The following is a 23,243-nucleotide window of genomic DNA, read 5'->3' on the forward strand; positions in this document are numbered from 1 at the left end:
CCAAACTAATACAGACCACAGATCAGACCCATAAAGCATTACAGACCACAGACCCCCTAAACTAAAACAGACATCAGAACAGGCTCGTAAACAAATTCAGATCCCAGACCAGACTTCCCCAAACCAAAACAGACTCCAGACCAGAAATTTTAAACCAATAACAAAGAACAGGCCCCTAGAGAATTACAGTTCACAGACCAGGCCCCTAAATAGAGACCCCAGAGACCAAGCCCATAAAGAAACACAGACAAAGTCCCTAAAGAAACAAACCACAGACAAAGCCCCTAAAAAATACAGACCCTAGACCAGACCTCAAAACCTCACCCATCAAAAAGCAATAAAGGCAAGTCTGTGCAGAATCTAGAGGCAGTCTAGTGTGCTCATGGTAGAACCCCCAGTGGTAGATCCCAGACTAGACCCCTAAACTAATCCAGACCCCAGACCAGACCCTTAAACTAATCCAGACGCCAGACCAGACCCCTACACTAATTCAGACCCCAGACCAGACCCTTAAACTAATACAGACCCCAGACCATATCCCTAACAAGACCCCTAAACTGACACACCCCAGATCAGAAACCTAAACTAATAAAGATCACAGACCAGATCCCTAAACAAATACAGACCACAGACCAGACCCCTAAACTAATACAGATCCCAGACCAGACCCCTAAACTAATACAGACCCCAGACCAGACCCGACCATTAAACTAATACAGATCCCAGACCAGACCCCCTAAACTGATACAAACCCCAGACCAGACCCCTAAACTAATACAGACCCCAGACCAGACCCGACCATTAAACTAATACAGATCACAGACCACACCCGACCATTAAACTAATACAGATCACAGACCAGAACCCTAAACAAATACAGACCACAGACCCGACCCCTAAACTAATACAGATCCCAGACCAGACCCCCTTAACTGATACAAACCCCAGACCAGACCCCTAAACTAATACAGACCCCAGACCAGACCCGACCATTAAACTAATACAGATCCCAGACCAGACCCCGTAAACTGATACAAACCCCAGACCAGACCCCTAAACTAATACAGACTCCAGACCAGACCCGACCATTAAACTAATACAGATCCCAGACCAGACCCCCTAAACTGATACAAACCCCAGACCAGACCCCTAAACTAATACAGACACCAGACCCGACCATTAAACTAATACAGATCACAGACCAGACCCCCTAAACTGATACAGACCCCTAAACTGATACAAACCCCAGACCAGACCCCTAAACTAATACAGACCCCAGACCAGACCATTTAACTAATACAGATCACAGACCAGACCCGACCATTAAACTAATACAGATCACAGACCAGAACCCTAAACAAATACAGACCCCAGACCAGACCCCCTAAACCGGCACAGACATGATAAAAAAGTTCCAAGCCACCAATAATAAAATCCATAAGGAAACTCAAAGCCAGTCCTCTAACTTCCACTGTGCCGCATCCAGGGAGGGGAGATGCAGTGTAAAGCATTTAGTCTCATTCTTTTGTTCTGATCCTTTTATTGTCACCGCATACGTTGCTTCAGAGAGTCACCACGGTCACAGCTGGTGACTCAGAACGCGATGTGCTGCGGGCTCGGCTCTTCCTTTATTTTGCCGCTATTTATAGCATCACGTCGAGCTGACTAAATTCTGCAGAATGCTCTCGATCTGAACGAAAAAGCCGAGATAATTTTTTTTTCTGTTGAAAGGAGATGGAATAACATTTTTATTTTAACTATTTTTTACTTTTTTATTTTTTTGTCCATAATAGTCCCTCTCTTTCCTCGAGTCCAACTATGAGGATTTAGTGTCATACTACTGATGACCACTAGGAGTTCCCTAAATACAAATCTTTGTCATTTGTATACTATACTGAGCAGGAATCCTATATACCATCCAGTATGTGCCTGTGATATTGCATTATATATATTTGGGATATTTGTAGTGTTTGTTTCCCATCATAATTAGAGATGAGCGAACTTACAGTAAATTCGATTTGTCACGAACTTCTCTGCTCGGCAGTTGATGACTTTTCCTGCATAAATTAGTTCAGCCTTCAGGTGCTCCGGTGGGCTGGAAAAGGTGGATACATTGCTAGGAAAGAGTCTCCTAGGACTGTATCCACCTTTTCCAGCCCATCGGAGCACCTGAAAGCTGAACTAATTTATGCAGGAAAAGTCATCAACTGCCGAGCCGAGAAGTTCGTGACGAATCAAATTTACTGTAAGTTCGCTCATCTCTAGTCATAATCATGGAGATCTGTAATTCCTTCGCTTTATTTACTCCAGTAACAACCAAAGCTGCATTCACAATGCTGCTTATAGCTTCTAGGCAAGTGCTTCCTAACCAGGGTGCCTTCAGCTGTTGCAAAACTACGACTCCCAGCATGCCCGGACAGCCAACGGCTGTCCGGGCATGCTGGGAGTTGCAGTTTGGCAACATCTGGAAGCAACCACGGTTTGGGAACAGTAGTAAAAAAAAAAAAAATTGTAATAAAAAGTAGTAGAACTATGAATGCAGCTCTGGAGGTGACTAGTGTATAACACTATATAAGAATAGAGCATGTCCTGTATAGACAGTGAACCAAAAGAGGTAATAGGAAAATGTGTATTGTGCAGCCTGAATACTATTGAAAAGTAGAGCTATAATTGCAGCTCTGGGGGTGACTAGAGTGTCAGATTATATAAGAACAGAGCATGTCCTTTATAGGCAGTTAAGAAGAAGAGATAATAGGAGAAGGTGTACTTGTAGCTAAAAAAAATAGTAAAAAAAAGTAGTAGAACTATAAATGCAGCTCTGGAGGTGACTAGAGTATTACAATATATAAGAACAGAGCATGTCCTTTATAGGCATGAACCAGAAGAGGTAAGAGGAAAAGGTGTAGTTGTGTAACCTGAAAGCTAGTAACAAAGTAGTAGAACTATGAATGCAGCTTTGGAGGTGACTAGAGTATTACAATATATATAAGAACAGAGCACGTCCTTGATAGGCATGAACCAGAAGAGGTAATAGGAAAAGGTGTAATTGTGCTACTTGACAGCTAGTAACAAAGTAGTAGAACTATAAATGCAGCTCTGGGGGTGACTAGAGTGTCAGACTATATAAGAACAGAGCATGTACCTTATAGGCAGTTAAGAAGAAGAGATAATAGGAGAAGGTGTACTAGTGTAGCTCAAAAACTAGTAAAAAAAAAAGTAGTAGAACTATAAATGCAGCTCTGGAGGTGACTAGAGTATCACAATATATTAGAACAGAGCATGTCCTGTATAGGCATGAACCAGAAGAGGTAAGAGGAAAAGGTGCAGTTGTGTAGCCTGGAAACTAGTAAAAAAAAAGTAGTAGAACAATGATTGCAGCTCTGGAGGTGACTAGAATATCACAATATATAAGAACAGAGCACGTCCTGTATAGGCATGAACCAGAAGAGGTAATAGGAAAAGGTGCAGTTGTGTAGCCCAAATACTGGTGAAAAATGAGTAGAACTATGAATGCAGCTCTGGATGTGACTAGAGTATCACAATAAATAATAATAGAGTATGTCCTGTGTAGACATGAACCAGAAGAGATAATAGGAGGAGGTGCAGTTGTGTAGCCTGGAAAATAGGGAAAAAAAAAAGTAGTAGAACTATGATTGCAGCTCTGGAGGTGACTAGACCAGTGGTTCTCAACCTTTTTTGCCTGAGTACCCCTTGACAGCCCATTACCGAAAAATTGTCCCCCCCATATTAAAGACATTTTGTCCCACCCGTTCCCTATCTCCCCAGTCCCCGATTTACAGGTGACGTCTTCTCTTAGTTGTTTACTTTTCTTCACTATCTGGCCTAGACCGCCATGAAGATTTCTCCCATACAAGACGTCTCCACAGAACCAACATTTCAGGCTCCTTTCTGAAGTACAATACCCTCCTATTTACAAACCCCCCATGTTTATTGTCACACACAGTAATAGTACCCGCTTTGTGTCCCTATAAGGTTGTTAGCCCCCTCTGTGCCCCCAAATATAGCTATAGGCCCCCACACTGCCCCCATATATAGTTGTAGGCCCCCACACTGCCCCGATATATAGTTGTAGGCCCCCATACTGTCCCCATATATAGTTGTAGGCCACCATACTGCCCCCATATATAGCTGTAGGACCCCATACTGCCCCCATATATAGTTGTAGTCCACCATACTGCCCCCATATATAGTTGTAGGCCCCCATACTGCCCCCATATATAGTTGTAGGCCCCCACACTGCCCCCATATATAGTTGTAGGCCACCATACTGTCCCCATATATAGTTGTAGGCCCCCATACTGCCCCCATATATAGTTGTAGGCCACCATACTGCCCCCATATATAGTTGTAGTCCTCCATACTGTCCCCATATATAGTTGTAGGCCCCCATACTGTCCCCATATATAGTTGTAGGCCCCCATACTGCCCCCATATATAGTTGTAGGCCCCCACACTGCCCCCATATATAGTTGTAGGCCACCATACTGTCCCCATATATAGTTGTAGGCCCCCATACTGCCCCCATATATAGTTGTAGGCCACCATACTGCCCCCATATATGGTTGTAGGCCACCATACTGTCCCCATATATAGTTGTAGGCCCCCATACTGCCCCCATATATAGTTGTAGGCCACCATACTGTCCCCATATATAGTTGTAGGCCCCCATACTGCCCCCATATATAGTTGTAGGCCCCCACACTGCCCCCATATATAGTTGTAGGCCTCAGACTGTCTCCATATATAGTTGTAGTCCTCCATACTGCCCCCATATATAGTTGTAGGCCCCCACACTGTCCCCATATATAGTTGTAGGCCCCCATACTGTCCCCATATATAGTTGTAGGCCCCCATACTGCCCCCATATATAGTTGTAGGCCCCCACACTGTCCCCATATATAGCTATAGGCCCCCATACTGTCCCCATATATAGTTGTAGGCCCCCATACTGTCCCCATATATAGTTGTAGGCCCCTATACTGCCCCCATATATAGTTGTAGGCCCCCACACTGTCCCCATATATAGTTGTAGGCCCCCATACTGCCCCCATATATAGTTGTAGGCCCCCACACTGTCCCCATATATAGTTGTAGGCTCCCACACTGCCCCCATATATAGTTGTAGGCCCCCACACTGTCCCCATATATAGTTGTAGGCCCCCATACTGCCCCCATATATAGTTGTAGGCCCCCACACTGTCCCCATATATAGCTATAGGCCCCCATACTGTCCCCATATATAGTTGTAGGCCCCCATACTGTCCCCATATATAGTTGTAGGCCCCCATACTGTCCCCATATATAGTTGTAGGCCCCCATAGTGTCCCAATATATAGTTGTAGTCCTCCATACTGTCCCCATATATAGTTGTAGTCCTCCATACTGTCCCCATATATAGTTGTAGGCCCCTATACTGCCCCCATATATAGTTGTAGGCCCCCACACTGTCCCCATATATAGTTGTAGGCTCCCACACTGTCCCCATATATAGTTGTAGGCCCCCATACTGCCCCCATATATAGTTGTAGGCCTCAGACTGTCTCCATATATAGTTGTAGTCCTCCATACTGCCCCCATATATAGTTGTAGTCCACCATACTGCCCCCATATATAGTTGTAGGCCCCCACACTGTCCCCATATATAGCTATAGGCCCCCATACTGTCCCCATATATAGTTGTAGGCCCCCATACTGTCCCCATATATAGTTGTAGGCCCCTATACTGCCCCCATATATAGTTGTAGGCCCCCACACTGTCCCCATATATAGTTGTAGGCCCCCATACTGCCCCCATATATAGTTGTAGGCCCCCACACTGCCCCCATATATAGTTGTAGGCCACCATACTGTCCCCATATATAGTTGTAGGCCCCCATACTGCCCCCATATATAGTTGTAGGCCCCCACACTGCCCCCATATATAGTTGTAGGCCTCAGACTGTCTCCATATATAGTTGTAGGCCTCCATACTGTCCCCATATATAGTTGTAGTCCTCCATACTGCCCCCATATATAGTTGTAGTCCACCATACTGCCCCCATATATAGTTGTAGGCCCCCATACTGCCCCCATATATAGTTGTAGGCCCCCACACTGTCCCCATATATAGTTGTAGGCCCCCATACTGTCCCCATATATAGTTGTAGGCCCCTATACTGCCCCCATATATAGTTGTAGGCCTCAGACTGTCTCCATATATAGTTGTAGTCCTCCATACTGCCCCCATATATAGTTGTAGTCCACCATACTGCCCCCATATATAGTTGTAGGCCCCCACACTGTCCCCATATATAGCTATAGGCCCCCATACTGTCCCCATATATAGTTGTAGGCCCCCATACTGTCCCCATATATAGTTGTAGGCCCCTATACTGCCCCCATATATAGTTGTAGGCCCCCACACTGTCCCCATATATAGTTGTAGGCCCCCATACTGCCCCCATATATAGTTGTAGGCCCCCACACTGTCCCCATATATAGTTGTAGGCCCCCATACTGTCCCCATATATAGTTGTAGACCCCCATACTGCCCCCATATATAGCTATAGGCCCCCACACTGCCCCCATATATAGTTGTAGGCCCCCACACTGTCCCCATATATAGCTATAGGCCCCCATACTGTCCCCATATATAGTTGTAGGCCCCCATACTGTCCCCATATATAGCTATAGGCCCCCACACTGCCCCCATATATAGTTGTAGGCCCCCAAACTGCCCCCATATATAGTTGTAGGCCACCATACTGCCCGCATATATAGTTGTAGGCCCCCATACTGCCCCCATATATAGTTGTAGGCCCTCATACTGCCCCCATATATAGTTGTAGGCCCCCATACTGTCCCCATATATAGTTGTAGGCCCCTTCTGTGCCCCCAAATATAGCTATAGGCCCCCAAACTGCCCCCATATATAGTTGTAGGCCCCCATATTGCCCCCATATATAGTTGTAGGCCACCATACTGTCCCCATATATAGTTGTAGGCCCTCATACTGCCCCCATATATAGTTGTAGGCCCCCATACTGTCCCCATATATAGTTGTAGGCCCCTTCTGTGCCCCCAAATATAGCTATAGGCCCCCAAACTGCCCCCATATATAGTTGTAGGCCCCCAAACTGCCCCCATATATAGTTGTAGGTCACCATACTGCCCCCATATATAGTTGTAGTTCCCCATACTGTCCCCATATATAGTTGCAGGCCCCCATACTGTCCCCATATATAGTTGTAGGTCACCATACTGCTGCCCCCATATATAGTTGTAGGTCACCATACTGTCCCCATATATAGTTGTAGGCCACCATACTGTCCCCATATATAGTTGTAGGCCACCATACTGTCCCCATATATAGTTGTAGGCCCCCATACTGCCCCCATATATAGTTGTAGGCCCCCATACTGCCCCCATATATAGTTGTAGGCCCCCACACTGCCCCCATATATAGTTGTAGGCCACCATACTGTCCCCATATATAGTTGTAGGCCCCCACACTGCCCCCATATATAGTTGTAGGCCACCATACTTCCCCCATATATAATTTTAGGCCACCATACTGCCCCCATATATAGTTGTAGGCCACCATACTGCCCCCATATATAGTTGTAGGCCACCATACTGTCCCCATATATAGTTGTAGGCCCCCATATATAGTTTTAGGCCACCATACTGCCCCCATATATAGTTGTAGGCCCACATCCTGTCCCCATATATAGTTGTAGGCCCCCATATATAGTTGTAGACCCCCATACTGCCCCCATATATAGTTGTAGGCCCACATCCTGCCCCCATATATAGTTGTAGGCCCCCATATATAGTTGTATGCCCCCATCCTGTCCCCATATATAATTGTAGGCCCCCATCCTGTCCCACTTTGTTGCTCCACTATTCCTCTGGTCTGGGGACCAATTGTTATGGCTCGTAGCAGTAGGTCCCCGGTCTGCAGGGGCAGTGGAGCAACAAAGCTGATGGTCATTACTGCCCACAGCCGCCCAGTGCCCGCTCTTCCCCTTTGCTTTCCTCCGCTCCTCGGTGCAGTGACGTCAGCCGACCATTTCTTTCACAGTGGTCCAGACCAGTAACCAGTGGCTGTGGCTGCCATTACTGATTTTTTTTCAAGTACCCCCTGGAGAACTGCTAAGTACCCCTGGGGGTACTTGTACCCCAGGTTGAGAACCACTGGACTAGAGTATCGTAATATATAAGAACAGAGCACGTCCTGTATGAATGCAGCTCTGGAGGTGACAGGAGAATCAGTATGAGATGAGTAAAGTCCATGAAAGTCCCAGACTAGGCTACAGGCTCTTTGTGCATGTTATGTGGGGGTAAGAAGACTCAGAGGGGGGTGGGGTGGTCTCGGGATCTCTGATGCTTGCGCTGACTAATTCTCTGATCTACTTTGAACAATGGCAGCCTTCTGGGAGACCTTGCCTCAAGGTAATTGCTGGAACCTCCGCAAGTCACGACCATGCACTAACCCCACTCCCTCCCCACAATGCATCTGTCTTGTCACATGATCCATCCATCTGTTCCATCATGCCACCGGCCAATGGTTCCATACTGTGGACGAACTAGAAAGCCCAATGGTGCTCAATCTGAAGTTGCCCGTAGGGGGCAGTAGTGGGTCAAGCTCCAGGTCTATTAGTGTCTTTACTCTACATCTGACACCACCCCCCAACATCTCGGGGTCCCGATGACTGAAAACATTAGTTCTCCAACTGAGACGTCACCATAGCTCTCCTAGACCAGACATTGAAGTGAGATAGGGGGTCCCAAACCACCCCCAACCCCTTGGGCAGTTACCGTGTCTCCTCCATCTTTGCATGATGCGCATGCTCTTTGTATATGTCGGTTTTTGGAGTTGCAAACTAATTATTTTCTTCAGTCGTGTATTGCATATATGGTAATTGTACTCCATTCACCTCCAGAGCTGCAATCATGATTCTGCCGGTTCTGCTGCGCTGAACTGGTGGGAGAGGTATCACTTGCCACAGTAACCACTGGATAGAGCACAACGGCAGGAATTCGGCACTGCTTTAGATGTGATTGGAGTATAAATGACCTCCAGAGCTGTATTCACACTTCTGCCGCTTGCTGCTTTTAACATTGTGCCGGCAGATCTGTCTATAACAGCTTAGATCAGTGGTCTCTAAACTTCGGACCTCCAGCTGTTGCAAAACTACAACTCCCAACATGCCCGGACAGCCGTTGGCTGTCCGGGCATGCTGGGAGTTGTAGTTTTGCAACAGCTGGAGGTCCCTTGTTTGGACACTACTGGCTTAGATGAAAAGCCATAAAGCAATACACTTTGAAGCTGTGCATTATGGGAGATACAAGCAGAATTATGAATGCAGCTCTGGCTGTAACCGGAGTTCGAAACAGGATGTAGCTCAATGATATCCCAGATTTAACCCTTTGTTCACTTTGACGATTTGCTTGATTTTTAGGACACAGTACAGATTTTAATCATATCCGGGTCGTTGGCACCATGGGGGCTGGCCCCCATTTTCAGGGCCGGGCTCTGCCATGTCACAATCTGGTCACATTTCGGTGCATGTACATCTGTATACGTTGCATGTAATCATTTGCACTTTCCATGTTTGCAAGTCACTGACCCCGCCCCCGAGGAACTGGATTAACATTTTTCTTTTATTTTCCTGATAAAATTTGAGAAACAGTGAGAAAAACGACCTATAGGGTGGTGTTTTTCAAACTGCGGACCTCCAGCTCTTGAAAAACTACAACTCCCAGCAGCCTTTGGCTGTCCGGGCATGGTGGGGGTTGTAGTTTTGAAACATATGGAGGTCCGCGGTTTGGAGACCACTGTTTTAGGGCGTGGGGGAGATTTTTCAAAACTTGTGCAAAGGAACAGAGGGGCAGTTGCCCATAGATTGCTTGTTTCCTGTTTAACCCCTTAACGACCCATGATGTTGAGGGTGTATGGGGCGACCCTCGGGACTCAAACTAGTTTCATATTTGGTGGCACCTGGCTGCTTTCTGTAGCCACCGGCCGCCGCTTGTAGCCGGAATGGAGAAATCTCCACTGTTGGCTATTAACTGCTTAGATGCCGCTGTCAAAGCTGATAGCAGCATTAAAACGGCCTATATTCACGTCATTGTTGGTGCAGTGGTTCAGATCAGTTGTCACGCAGTCCGAGGCATTTTCTATGCTGTCTGTAGCTGCCAAGACTCTGCTATCAATACAGTCTGCCTGGGGCAGGCTGTACCAATAGAGTGCATATCTGATGGCCCAAAGCAGTACATATGTTCTGCATTGATCTGGATGAGCAACAGAAAGATTGCTTATATAAAACCCCTAAGGCTAAATTTCCTTACCAGGGTGCATCCAGCTATAGCAAAACTATAGTTTAGCATACCAGGACAGCTGAAGTCATGGTGAGAGTTGTAGTTTTTCAACAGCTGAAGGCACCCTGGTTGGGAAATACCACTCTAAGAGGACCTGTATGAGCAATCTTTAAATTTCTCATACATGGGACTTAAAAAGTGTAAAACATTTAAAAAATATAAGTAAACCTCTTCTGTTATATAAAATTTTCAATCACCCCTTTTACCATTCCCCCTCCCTTTCCAAAAAAGCTTTAAAAAATAAAAAATAAAATATATACAGATTTTGATTTTATGTGCGGAATTTTCTGAAATAAAATAAAATGAAATGGTAAAATGAAAGGTGTCAATGCAAAGTATTGTTGGTGCCGCAAAAAACAAGCCCTCATATGGGTCTGCATGAAGAAAAATGTTTCTTGGTTATGTCTCTTGGAAGAGGTAAAAAAAATGAAATTCTAAAATGTTAAGTTCCTGGGTCGTTAAAGGGTTAAATATGCCTGTAAGAAAAATTAAAGCTGGAATGTGATTTAGGTTTCCTTTATCCCCCCCCCCCCCCAGAGTTTTTTTGATTTCCTCCATTGAGCTGCTGCAATCTGTCACGTGAATGCGTCATTTTATAAATTGACCTTAAAGGGGTAGTCCGCCCCTAGATATTTTGTCCCCAATCCAAAGGATAGGGGTTATGATGTCTGATCTCAGGGGACCCCCTTCTGGGAGCCCCCATGATCTCAGGCATTCTGAACATTATGTGCGGGCAGCCGTGGTCGTGCCACGCCCCCTCCCATAGACATGAATATAGGGGGTGTGGCGTGACGTCATGACCACTGCCTCCCGCACCAAGCGTTCTGAACATAACATTCAGAAAGCTGGATGCTGCATGGAGATCGCGGGGAGTCCCAGAGGCCGGATCTTATACCCTATCCTTTGGATGGGGGACAAGATGTCTAGGGGCAGAGCACCCCTTTAAGAATGTGTTCACATCATGCAGATATATTGTGGTTTTTTTTCCCCATGATTTTTGTAAAATTGCAACAAAACTGCAGTTTTTTCCGCAGTAATGCAAAAATCGTAATATATTTGCAAACCACATAAACACCTTACTTTTCCCCTTTTCGATCAAAATGGGCCCCAATATTCCCAGGGATGAGTGATGGTCGCTCTTAGGACCCCCTCCATGAAATGTTCCCTAATACCGCATATCACGTTTTCATATCATATCATGTTTTCATAACAAAAACCTTTTATATTTATAATATTTTCTATCACATGTAGAGGAACATACTAATATGAAAACATTTCAGGGGGATTTCTATTATTTATTTAATTTATTTTTAGTTTTGTCGCAAATGTAAAAAAATAAATAAAAACAAGATAAAAATGTGACACTAACCATAATTTTTTATTCTTGTGCCCCAGTGACGTTGCTGTAGAGCTGCCTTTTACTTTAATGCACCCGAAACCCAAGGAGGAGCCTCTTCACCGGGAAGGTAAGGGGGGACCAGATAAAGGGCTGGGGGGACTGGTAAGCTTAGTACAACACTGTAGGAGGAGGTAGTGGAGACCCAAAAGAAATTCCCTTTTTTTTAGAAGAGGGCTATACAAATATTTAGTCACCCTCCTCCCCCCGGGTGGGACAAGGGTTCTCAAGCCCAAGGCTTTGAATTCAGAACCTAAATGTTATCCCTAATTGGGCGGGATGATGGTTCATTAAACAGCTATGATCCCTGAGTTATGTATGTCTGGTAGCTATTAATGACCAACAACAGCGATCCCACTGATGTCAGTCATTTAACTCTTTAATCCATGGACAACATCGGCATGTATGTCCCGGAGCATTAAAGGGGCACTCCACTGGAAAACATTTTTTTTTTAATCAACTGGTGTCAAAAAGTTAAACAGATTTGTAAATTACTTCTATTTAAAAATCGTAACCCTTCCAGTAATTATCAGCTGCTGTATGCTCCACAGGAAGTTCTTTTCTTTTTTAATTTCCTTTCTGCCTGACTACAGTGCTCTCTGCTGACACCTCTGTCCGTGTCAAGAACTGTCCAGAGTAGGAACAAATCCCCATAGCAAACCTTTCCTGCTCTGGACAGTTCCTGACATGGACAGAGGTGTCAGGAGAGAGTAATGTGGTCTGACAGAATGGAAATTCAAAAAGAAAAGAACTTCCTGTGGAGCATATAGCAGCTGATAAGTACTGGAAGGATTAAGATTTTTAAATAGAAGTAATTTACAAATCTGTTTAACTTTCTGGCACAAGTTGAAAAAAAAAATGTTTTCCAGGGAAGTACCCCTTAAAGTGACTATGAAGCGAGTGCAGGAGCTACACTCGATTCATAGCGGCAGCCAGACACTCACCGCTAATGATGGGGAACAGTGATCCTGCTGCTGCTCGTCATAAACCCTTTAGACACGGTGATCAATGCCAATCACAGCATCTAAAGTATTAAACAAAACATGTCGGTTAGCTCAGGAGGATCATCGGACCTCCATGATGTGATCATGGGGGTCCGATTGGCTAAAATGGTGGCAGAAGGTCCCCCTATGTGCCGCCGGATCGCCGATCCATAGATGACGCCTGGGAGAACCAGGCTGTATCAGTGGAGTGCTGATCACACTCTACATACAGTGTTATACAGTGAATGAAATCTAATGATTGTATATAACAGTCTCCTATTAGGACTATAAAAGCCCCTCCACTAAGAAAAAATAAGATCACCCTTTAAAAATAATTAAAATAAATGCAAATAAGAAACAATATTTAGTACTTAGTATTCTTACTGTAGAGCTTTCTTACTGTAGAGGTTTTTCTCATTCTCCTTTTAGATGGTGTAGATTTGCGCCTTGATCAAAACTACACAGTCAATGGCGTGAATGTAAAAAAACATACATTAAGTCCAGAATTGGCCTTTTTACTGAAAAGTGCACTGCATAAAAACGTATGTCCACAAAGTGTGTGTTTTTTTTAAATTAAAATTTGCCTCACAAAATAATTTTTTCCCATACATTTGGTGATAAAATGAGCGATGTCTGTCATGAAAGGGGTCGGCAAGGAGTTAGTGCGCCCTAACTAACCCTACAACCGCTGTCCCTTCCTATTGCCCATCCATCCTAAGTGACGGATCGACAATCACAAAGACAGTCCCTATACTGCGCTAAAGTGCATGGGCATCAAGTCAAACAAAACGAACAGTACATGTCGGGGAACAAGTCAAGAACATAACAGGAATGCTGCAAAGCAGCAAACAGATACTACAAGGAAGGATAGAGCAAACTAAAAGAGGTCAGGATAACAAGAGCACAATTCACACTAGACAAAAAAACACCCCACTACATAAAAGGAGTGGACAGCAATAATAACTCCAAATGGATCGCTTGCTAGCGGCACACTCAACAGTGTGGAACGGTTATGTATAACAATACATAAAACACAAGCATACTCTCCTACATACTCCTAGATAGACGGAATAGCACAAAGCTCAGAACAGGATTCTATCCTAGGGCATCCATGGTCAAACAAGGGTCAAACAGGACTGATACAAAAGCATAATGTGAACATGGACTGAGATTCACAAAACTCAGGCAAAACAGAATACAATCTGAACACGGATCTAAACAAGGAACACTAAATATATGCAATGCAACAATACTAAAACCGAAAAGGTACTAAACAAAGCAGGATAAAATCTAGATATCAATAACAGACAGGACAGATAACCATGGCCAGACTGAATACATGTGCTCAGACAGATAAAGGTGCATAAAAACAAACAAACAGAGTAAAAGGTGTCATTACCAGCCCAGAGCAGCAACTGGAGATGCCTTATATTCCCTCCCAGTGCTGAAGGGCTGGAAGCATTATCTCTCACTTTACTAGAGAGAAGTTAAAGGGGTTATCCAGGCAAAAACTTTATATATATATATATATATATATATATATATATATATATATATATCAACTGGCTCTGGAAAGTTAAATAGATTTGTAAATTACTTCTATTAAAAATCTTAATCCTTCCAATAGTTATTAGCTTCTGAAGTTTTCTAACTGCTCAATGATGATGTCACGTCCCGGGAGCTGTGCATGATGGGAGAATATCCCCATAGGAACTGCACAGCTCCCGGGACGTGAGTCATCAGAGAGCAGTTAGACAGAAAACAACAACTCAACTTCAGAAGCTAATAACTATTGGAAGGATTAAGATTTTTTAGACATAAACTGCATGTCTGAACAGGCCCCAAAATAGAAAATACCACAAGACAAAGAAACGGACAATGTCATTACAAATAACAATTACAATAACAATTGATGACTCAATAGAACAAGCCCTGTAGATGGTAAATTGAGGGGAAATTTAAAGCGTTATGGCTTTTTGAAGGCGAGGAGGAAAAAACGAAAGTGCAAAAACGAAAAATTCCTTGCATCCTTAAACGGGTACTCCGCCCTTAGACATCTTATCCCCTATCCAAAGGATAAGATAGGGGATAAGATGTCTGATCGTGTGGGTCCTGCCGCTGGGACCCCCATGATCTCTGTTGCGGTACAGTCCTCCACAGTCATCCGGTGAACGGATCAAACTTTACTCCGTGCCTGATAACTAGCAATGCGGCGCCGGAGGCTTGTGATGTCACGGCCATGCCCCCTCATGACTTGGTGGTGGCCATCACACCCCCTCCCAAAGACTTGCATTGAGGTGGCGTGGCGTCACGAGGGGGTGTGGCTGTGAAATTAAGAGCCTCTTACGGCGCCGCTATTCTAAATGAACGCCGAATGCTGCAGTGAGATCAAGGGGGGGGGGGTCCCAGCGACGAGGCCCCCGTGATCAGACATCTTATCCCCTATTCTTTGGATAAGGGATAAGATGTCTAGGGACGGAGTACCTCTTTAAGGTGACAATGAAAGCTCAACTCTGAACAGTTGCTATGGGCAAATCAAACACTTAAAGGGGTACTCCGGTGGAAAACTTTTTTTTTTTTTTTTAATGAACTGGTGCCAGAAAGTTAAACAGATTTGTAAATTACTTCTATTTAAAAATCTTAATCCTTCCAGCTGTATGCTATAGAGGAAATTATTTTCTTTTTGAATTTCTTTTTTGTCTTGTCCACAGTGCTCTCTGCTTACACCTCTGTCCGTGTCAGGAACTGTCCAGGGCAGCATAGGTTTGCTATGGGGATTTTCTCCTGCTCTGGACAGTGTCAGCAGAGAGCCCTGTGGACAAGACAAAAAAGAAATAAAAAAAAAGAAAAGAATTTCCTCTGTAGCATACAGCCACTAATAAGTACTAGAAGGTAATAGAAGTCATTTACAAATATGCTTTACTTTCTGGCACCAGTTGATTTAAAAAAAAAAAAAGAATGTTTTCCAGCAGAGTACCCCTTTAACGGTTTCAGGCAGATTGATAAATCTGGAACATTGTATCAGTTTTGCTCTGAGTGTTTGACAGAAGGTGTTGCAAAACTACAACTTCCAGCATGCCCGGACAGCCAACGGCTGCTGGGAGTTGTAGTTTTGCAACAGCTGGGGGAACCCTAGTTGCAGCAGCACTATAGTGGCAGCAAGCTGAGGGGTAAGCATGTTTTATTTTTTTTAAATTACATTTTACACTCCATTTTCTTTTTTCTGTCCATATGAAATTTTCTTCCAAAAAAAGCATAAAAAAATTAAACAAATTCTGATACAATTATGGGTATTATTATTATTATTGTTGTAATAATAATATAAATAATAATAATAATTATTATTATTAATAATACTAATAATGATAATAGGTAGTAAAATATTATTATTATTATTTAATAATAATAAACAATAATAATGATAATAAAAATAATAAGTAGTCGTAGTAATAGTATTATTTTTATTATTATTAATAATAAGTAGTAGTATTGTAGTAGTAGTAGTGCTTTTTATTATTATTTTTTATTATTATTGTTGTTGTTATTATTATTATTCTGTCCAGTTGTTTGATGTCTGTGTCTGTAGTTGACGTTGATGTTTGTGACTTTCTCTTGTAGTTCCTGAGAGTGAAGCTCCTATAGATACAAATCTCATAGAATTTGATACACAGTAAGCTACAAGTGTCTATGATATTATTATGTGACCTCTGTACAATGACCTCCATGATCCATAGTCATGTCTGATACTACTGCATGTCTGATCTAACCATTCTGTCTCTCCTGCATGGCTTTCCATTCATCTTTGCATGTGCATAGACAAAGGAAAATCAAAGTAAGATGTCACCTTTTGTGCTTTGCTTCTTCATTTGCTTGTTTGTTATATGTTGTTTATAGGAAAATGTCACTCGATACTGATATCAACATGACTGAAGTTCATTGTAGAGACATCTGATAATGTTATCTATATAATACCGCTTCCTATTTATAAAAATATAACTACTATAATACTGCCTCCTATGTGCAAGAATATAACTACTATAATACTGCCTCCTATATACAAGAATATAACTACTATAATACTGCCTCCTATATACAAGAATATAACTACTATAATACTGCTCCTATATACAAGAATATACCTACTATAATACTGCTCCTATATACAAGAATATACCTACTATAATAATGCTCCTATATACAAGAATATAACTACTATAATACTGCTCCTATATACAAGAATATAACTACTATAATACTGCTCCTATATACAAGAATATAACTACTATAATACTGCTCCTATATACAAGAATATAACTACTATAATACTGCTCCTATATACAAGAATATAACTACTATAATACTGCTCCTATATACAAGAATATAACTACTATAATACTGCTCCTATATACAAGAATATAACTACTATAATACTGCTCCTATATACAAGAATATAACTACTATAATACTGCTCCTATATACAAGAATATAACTACTATAATACTGCCCCCTATATACAAGAATATAACTACTATAATACTGCTCCTATATACAGTACAAAAATATAACTACTATAATACTGCTCCCTATATACAAGAATATAACTACTATAATACTGCTCCCTATATACAAGAATATAACTACTATAATACTGCTCCCTATATACATGAATATAACTACTATAATATTGTCTAGTATATACAAGAATATAACTACTATAATACTGCTCCTATATACAAGAATATAACTACTATAATACTGCTCCTATATACAAGAATATAACTACTATAATACTGCTCCTATATACAAGAATATAACTACTATAATACTGCCCCTATATACAAGAATATAACTACTATAATACTGCTCCTATATACAAGAATATAACTACTATAATACTGCTCCTATATACAAGAATATAACTATTATAATACTGCTCCTATAAGAGAATATAACTACTATAATACTGCTCCTATGTACAAGAATATAACTACTATAATACTGCTCCTATATACAAGAATATAACTACTATAATACTGCCCCTATATACAAGAATATAACTACTATAATACTGCTTCCTATATACAAGAATATAACTACTATAATACTGCTTCCCATATACAAGAATATAACTACTATAATACTGCTCCTATATACAAGAATATAACTACTATAATACTGCTCCTATATACAAAAATATAACTACTATAATACTGCTCCTATATACAAGAATATAACTACTATAATACTGCTCCTATATACAAGAATATAACTACTATAATACTGCTCCTATATACAAGAATATAATTACTATAATACTGCCTCCTATATACAAGAATATAACTACTATAATACTGCCTCCTATATACAAGAATATAACTACTATAATACTGCTCCTATATACAAGAATATAACTACCGGTACTATAATACTGCTCCTATATACAAGAATATAACTACTATAATACTGCTCCTATATACAAGAATATAATTACTATAATACTGCCTCCTATATACAAGAATATAACTACTATAATACTTCTCCCTATGGTTTAAAAATGTTTGTAACATGGTAATATCGGGTCAGTGTTTCTCTTTATTACTGATTGTGTAATTGAACTCATTATTGTTATTTTCTTTTCTTCCTCCTTAGACCCTTTGGTCCCCTTCAGACTCTTATGTCCCCTCTGCCTACCCCAACTCCTCTGTCTCTTCAGACGCCTCTGTCACATCCAGACCCCTTTGACTTCTCAGACACTTCTGTGACCTCAGACTCCTCTGTACCCTCTGGACTCCTCTGTCTCTTCAGAGCCCTCTGTCTCCTCCAGGTTTTTCTCTCTCCTCAGACTTTTCTGTGACCCAGACCCTTCTGTCCCCTCCAGACCCCACTGTCCCCTCCAGACTCCTCTGTCCCCCTCTCCCCCCAGACTCCTCTGTCTCCTCAGACCCCACTGTCCCAGTCAGACCTCTTTTTCTTCTTAGACCTTTCTGTTAACTAAGACCCTTATCTACCCTCCAGGCTCCTTTGTTTCTTCAAACCCCTTTGTCACCTCCAAGTCCCTCTGTCTCTTCAGACTCCTCTGTCCCGTTTAGACCTCTGTCTCCTTCAGGTTTCTCTCTCACCTCAGTTCCCTCTGTCTCCTCAGACCCCACTGTCCTAGCCAGACCTCTTTTTCTTCTCAGACCTTTCTGTTACCTGAAACCCTTATGTACCATCCAGGCTCCTCTGTTTCTTCAAACCCCTGTGTCACCTCCAGGTACCTCTGTCTCTTCAGACACCTCTGTCCCCTTTAGACCTCTGACTCCAGGTTTCTCTCTCCCCTCAGATCCCTTTGTCTTCTTCAGACCCCTCTGAAGCCTCCAGGCCCCTCTTTCCTCTTAGAGCACTATGGCACTGCCTTACTTCTTGCCGCAACAAAGCATCAGATATGTTGTAATTTAGCATGCTCAATCCTTCTTTGCCCTGAGATCTACCGATTGGGGACTTGTGGTAAGCTCCCATGAGCAAGAAGTAGTCGGCCAATACCATTAAACCCTGAGGGAAATGGTCATGGGACCTGTTAGTTGATGAATGTCCCAAAGACAGTGGGGAAAAGTATAGAAGAACATTGTGCCCACTAAATGAATGCTATATGGAAACCTTTAAAGGGTCCAACCATATGATTTTACAAGTTTTCCTCAGTGGCTGCTAAGTTCATCTCCAGGACTTGTGTGGTGGTCCTCCATGCTTTCCGTTGCACCATGGAACCTGTATTTTGTAACATCATCACAAAAACACTGTTGTAAGAATCGTGTTCACTCTACTGACATTCTTTCTTTTTTTAATCTTTTCTCCCCAAGCGATGACGACATCGTTTTTGAAGATTTTGCTCGTCAAAGACTGAAAGGGATGAAAGACGACAAGGAAGAGGACGACGAAGAAACAAACTCTCCTGCGAATGACAGATAAACAGGGACCCGTTGTAATCTTATCACAGTGTTAAACTCGTGGATTGGGCTTCTTTATTCGTACTCTAAAGAGCCCTCCCCCCCAACAAAAAAAATAAGTTACCCAGATTCTGGCAGCCCTTATAATCTTCTTGCTGTGCCATAATTGTCGATCCGCATCTCGCTACTTCTTTTCACTTCTGGCTAACACTATCTTAAATTTAAAGTACAATCATGATTCGTGCAACCGATTACTGTACGTGAGGAGTTCTTGTAGCACTTTTCTATTAACCGAGTCTTTTATGCATTTTGTATAATTACGGTAGTATCATACAAGTATTTGTTATGGAAAACAAAAAGGTAGTAAAAAAAAATCACATAGCTTTGAAGGAAATCAAAAGCAAACACCTTTTATACAAAACAAAGCACTCTCGACAGCTACCGTATTACAGTGTGTTAGTCAATGTGGTGAGATCTAATGGCACTTTACTATGTTCAAAAATTTCTTTCATAGGAATTCAAAAATAGGAAGAGAATTTTTTTGATACAAAAAGGACATTTTTTGTCTGAATTACGAGAGGACTACTACTCCGTTCTATTCTGAAGAGTAATCTGCCTTAGTCATGTATTGAGTATAGAGGCCGAGCGGTCCAGTAAATCTTTCCTATCACCCTACATGAGACGTAATGTCATCTGAAATTTTGAGATTTAAGTCAATATTTTGTCATTCACCGGGTATCTGGTGAGGACTGGTTTTGCCCAGATAAATAATTTGTGATTATTAGCCATTCTTAGGCCTATTTGGCAAATAGATAAATGGCTACTCATGAGAATTAATGTACAATGTTTAACCCAAAAGATTTTTGGACAATATTTTGGTGGAACTCATTAAAGGAGGCTTTCTTAAGCGGAATCCTTTACCTAAAACAGTCTTTAAGACTGGGTGTTTGAATAACTCATTTCATAATCCAATTTTGGAATATTATTCCATTATTATTTTTGAAATTTTTCCTTTTTCAACTTTTTTATTATAATAGCATATAATCGTATTGTACATGCCTTTTTGTTTTTATTCATAAGCTAGAAAGTATGACTGGCAAAACAAAAAAAAATATTTTGGATTTTTTTTGTTTCAGCTGCACAATACAAAAAAAATCTCTTAATTTGGTCAAATTTTTAACCAAATATTTTTTTTTATTTCATCATCTTCTGAAATTTCTTCTGTATAATTTTTTTTTTTTTTTTAATCTCGTAATCCAACAAAGATCCATCATATGATCAAAAGCAAGACAAAAAAAAAGTTTATTTTTAGAGTGGAGTGTAGGGGTAAAATTAAAGATTTTTCTTATTTTTATTATTATGGGTGTACTCATTGTTTAGGTCTGAACACAGACATAGAAAATTCAGTGTGGCGATTTTTTAAAATTGTAAAACAAAAAAAAAAAATCAACTGTCATAAAAATTACTGCCCCAATTTTTTTTTAAAAAGCTTCTCAGTTTGAGAGAAAGATAAGAAGATCCTATTACTATTTAAGTTTTTAAGTTTGAAATATTTTAATTAATAAACAAACAAATAATATATATATATATATATATATATATATATATATATATATACTTTTTTTTTTTTACTTAAACCCCTAAAAAACATAAATTCTTAGGGCATGTTAATGGCCTATATTTTTCTGTTTTAATCAGGATATTGGGTTCAGTTTTCTCAACATTATTTTTTGCTTTCCTATTGATCAAAGCCTGACGTGCTCTTGCAATGTGATACGAACTGGAATTGTGGGAAAATTTAAAAAATATTGCACATGTAGGTCACCTGGTCTTCAGAATCCAAATATGAGTCGTACTGGGAGTTTTTCTGATATCCATTTTTCAATAAAATATTGATCCCTGAATTGGCATGAATATGCGGTAACTATATCTGTTCTCTTTAAAGCTATAGCCAGTGTTAGTTAGTGTCGTGTCTACCTAAAAACTAACAAAGCTTTTTTGAGAGAGATGGAAATTTGTAATCATCTGATGTGTAAAAAAAAATTATTTTGAAGATGATATGGATCATATTATACATATTTAATCATCTCCAAAGTCATAAAATAAGGGTTGCCATTCAACATTTTTTTTTTAACAAAACCGCAATTGGCCAAGTTTTTTTCCCCCAACAAATTCCACAGCAATATAATGCCCCTGGGCCGATCACAAACAAATTTTCTTACATTTCATAGGATTATCCCATCATAATTCTTTAACCCTCTAAATAGCTTTTTGCTTAGAATACGGCACTGAATACAGCTTAGTAATTTAATTTTACTTAGTTTCGTATGTAAATATTTTATCTTTGTATAATGACTATTCATGTAAGTTTTTTCATCATATGGATAAGATGTATATTTAGTAAAAGTGACCATAACTTGTGAAAAATAGCCTAGTTTTTTGTCCTAATTATTTTATGATTTTTTTTTTTATACTTAGTTTTAAAATACTACTACTAAATTTACAAGGAGAAAATAAACATTTGTTAAACTATATTAACACTAGGAAAACACTGTTGGATATGTTCACACACCATTTTAGTAGCTGTAAAAAGCCCGTAAAACAGTTTTTTTATGGTTAAAAAAAACTGGTTAAATCGGCAAATATTCTGTTATCATTGCTATTATATTCTATTGTTGTCAAGCAAAATCATAATTTTTTTTCTGGTTAAAAAAAATCTAACAATAAAAATCAGCCACAGAATGTAAATAAATAGTAAGTTAAAAATAACAAAACATTTTCATTTTTTAACCAATTTATTAAAAAATTGCTACAGAAAAAACTGTGTGTGAACATGGCCTTAAAGGGGTTCTCCGGTGCCTAAACATCTTATCCCCTATCCAAAGGATAGGGGATAAGATGCCTGATCGCGGGAGTCCCGCAGCTGGGGACGCCCATGATCATGCACGCGGCACCCGCTCCGGGTCTGATTACTGGCAACTACAGGGCGGGCAGCGTGTGACGTCACGCTCCGCCCCGCAATGCAAGCCGTAGGCTTGCATTGAGGGGCAGAGCGTGACGTCGCACGGGGGCGCAGGCGTGACGTCACACGCCGCCCGCCCTGTAGTCGCCCGTAATCAGACCCGGAGCGAACACGCTCCGGGGACTGATTATAAACGGGGTACCGCGTGCAAGATCACGGGCGTCCCCAGCTGCGGGACTTCCGCGATCAGGCATCTTATCCCCTATCTTATCCCCTATCCAAAATATTATATAGGAACATTATTTGTAACTTCTGCACATTCTTTTGTATAATCTATAAATTAGGAAATATTGCTCTTTCAGAATTTGGGGAATTAATCTTAAACTATGCTTACACACAGTTTTTCTTTGCTGTTTTTTTTTTATAGCTGTTAAAAAAAAATCATTCAATACAAATTGATTAAAAATTGGCCGATTTTTTTCATTTTACCCAAAAACGGCTGAAAATAAAGAACATGCTGCTTTAGAGGACAATTTTTTTTCCAACTGAGATCAATATAACACATTATTAGACAAAAAATGGCAGATTTTTTTAAC

General features: G+C 41.0%; 1 protein-coding gene across 2 annotated transcripts in view; it reads left to right on the forward strand.

The window, feature by feature from the left end:
- LOC130358194 (beta-arrestin-1) overlaps positions 1-21,816 on the forward strand; it is a 255,931-nt gene extending 234,115 nt beyond the window's left edge. Inside the window, exons 13-16 of one of the 2 annotated variants that reach the window (XM_056561067.1) lie at positions 8,431-8,454; positions 11,779-11,849; positions 16,381-16,432; positions 19,599-21,816. In XM_056561067.1, coding sequence (XP_056417042.1) covers positions 8,431-8,454; positions 11,779-11,849; positions 16,381-16,432; positions 19,599-19,707 — 256 coding nt within the window. In that variant the 3' untranslated portion in view covers positions 19,708-21,816. The remainder of the gene's footprint in view (positions 1-8,430; positions 8,455-11,778; positions 11,850-16,380; positions 16,433-19,598) is intronic. The other variant, XM_056561068.1, reaches the window with a different exon arrangement.
- Positions 21,817-23,243: the final 1,427 nt, after the last annotated feature.

The sequence above is a fragment of the Hyla sarda genome, chromosome 2, assembly GCF_029499605.1.
Source record: "Hyla sarda isolate aHylSar1 chromosome 2, aHylSar1.hap1, whole genome shotgun sequence".
Lineage (NCBI taxonomy): Eukaryota > Metazoa > Chordata > Amphibia > Anura > Hylidae > Hyla > Hyla sarda.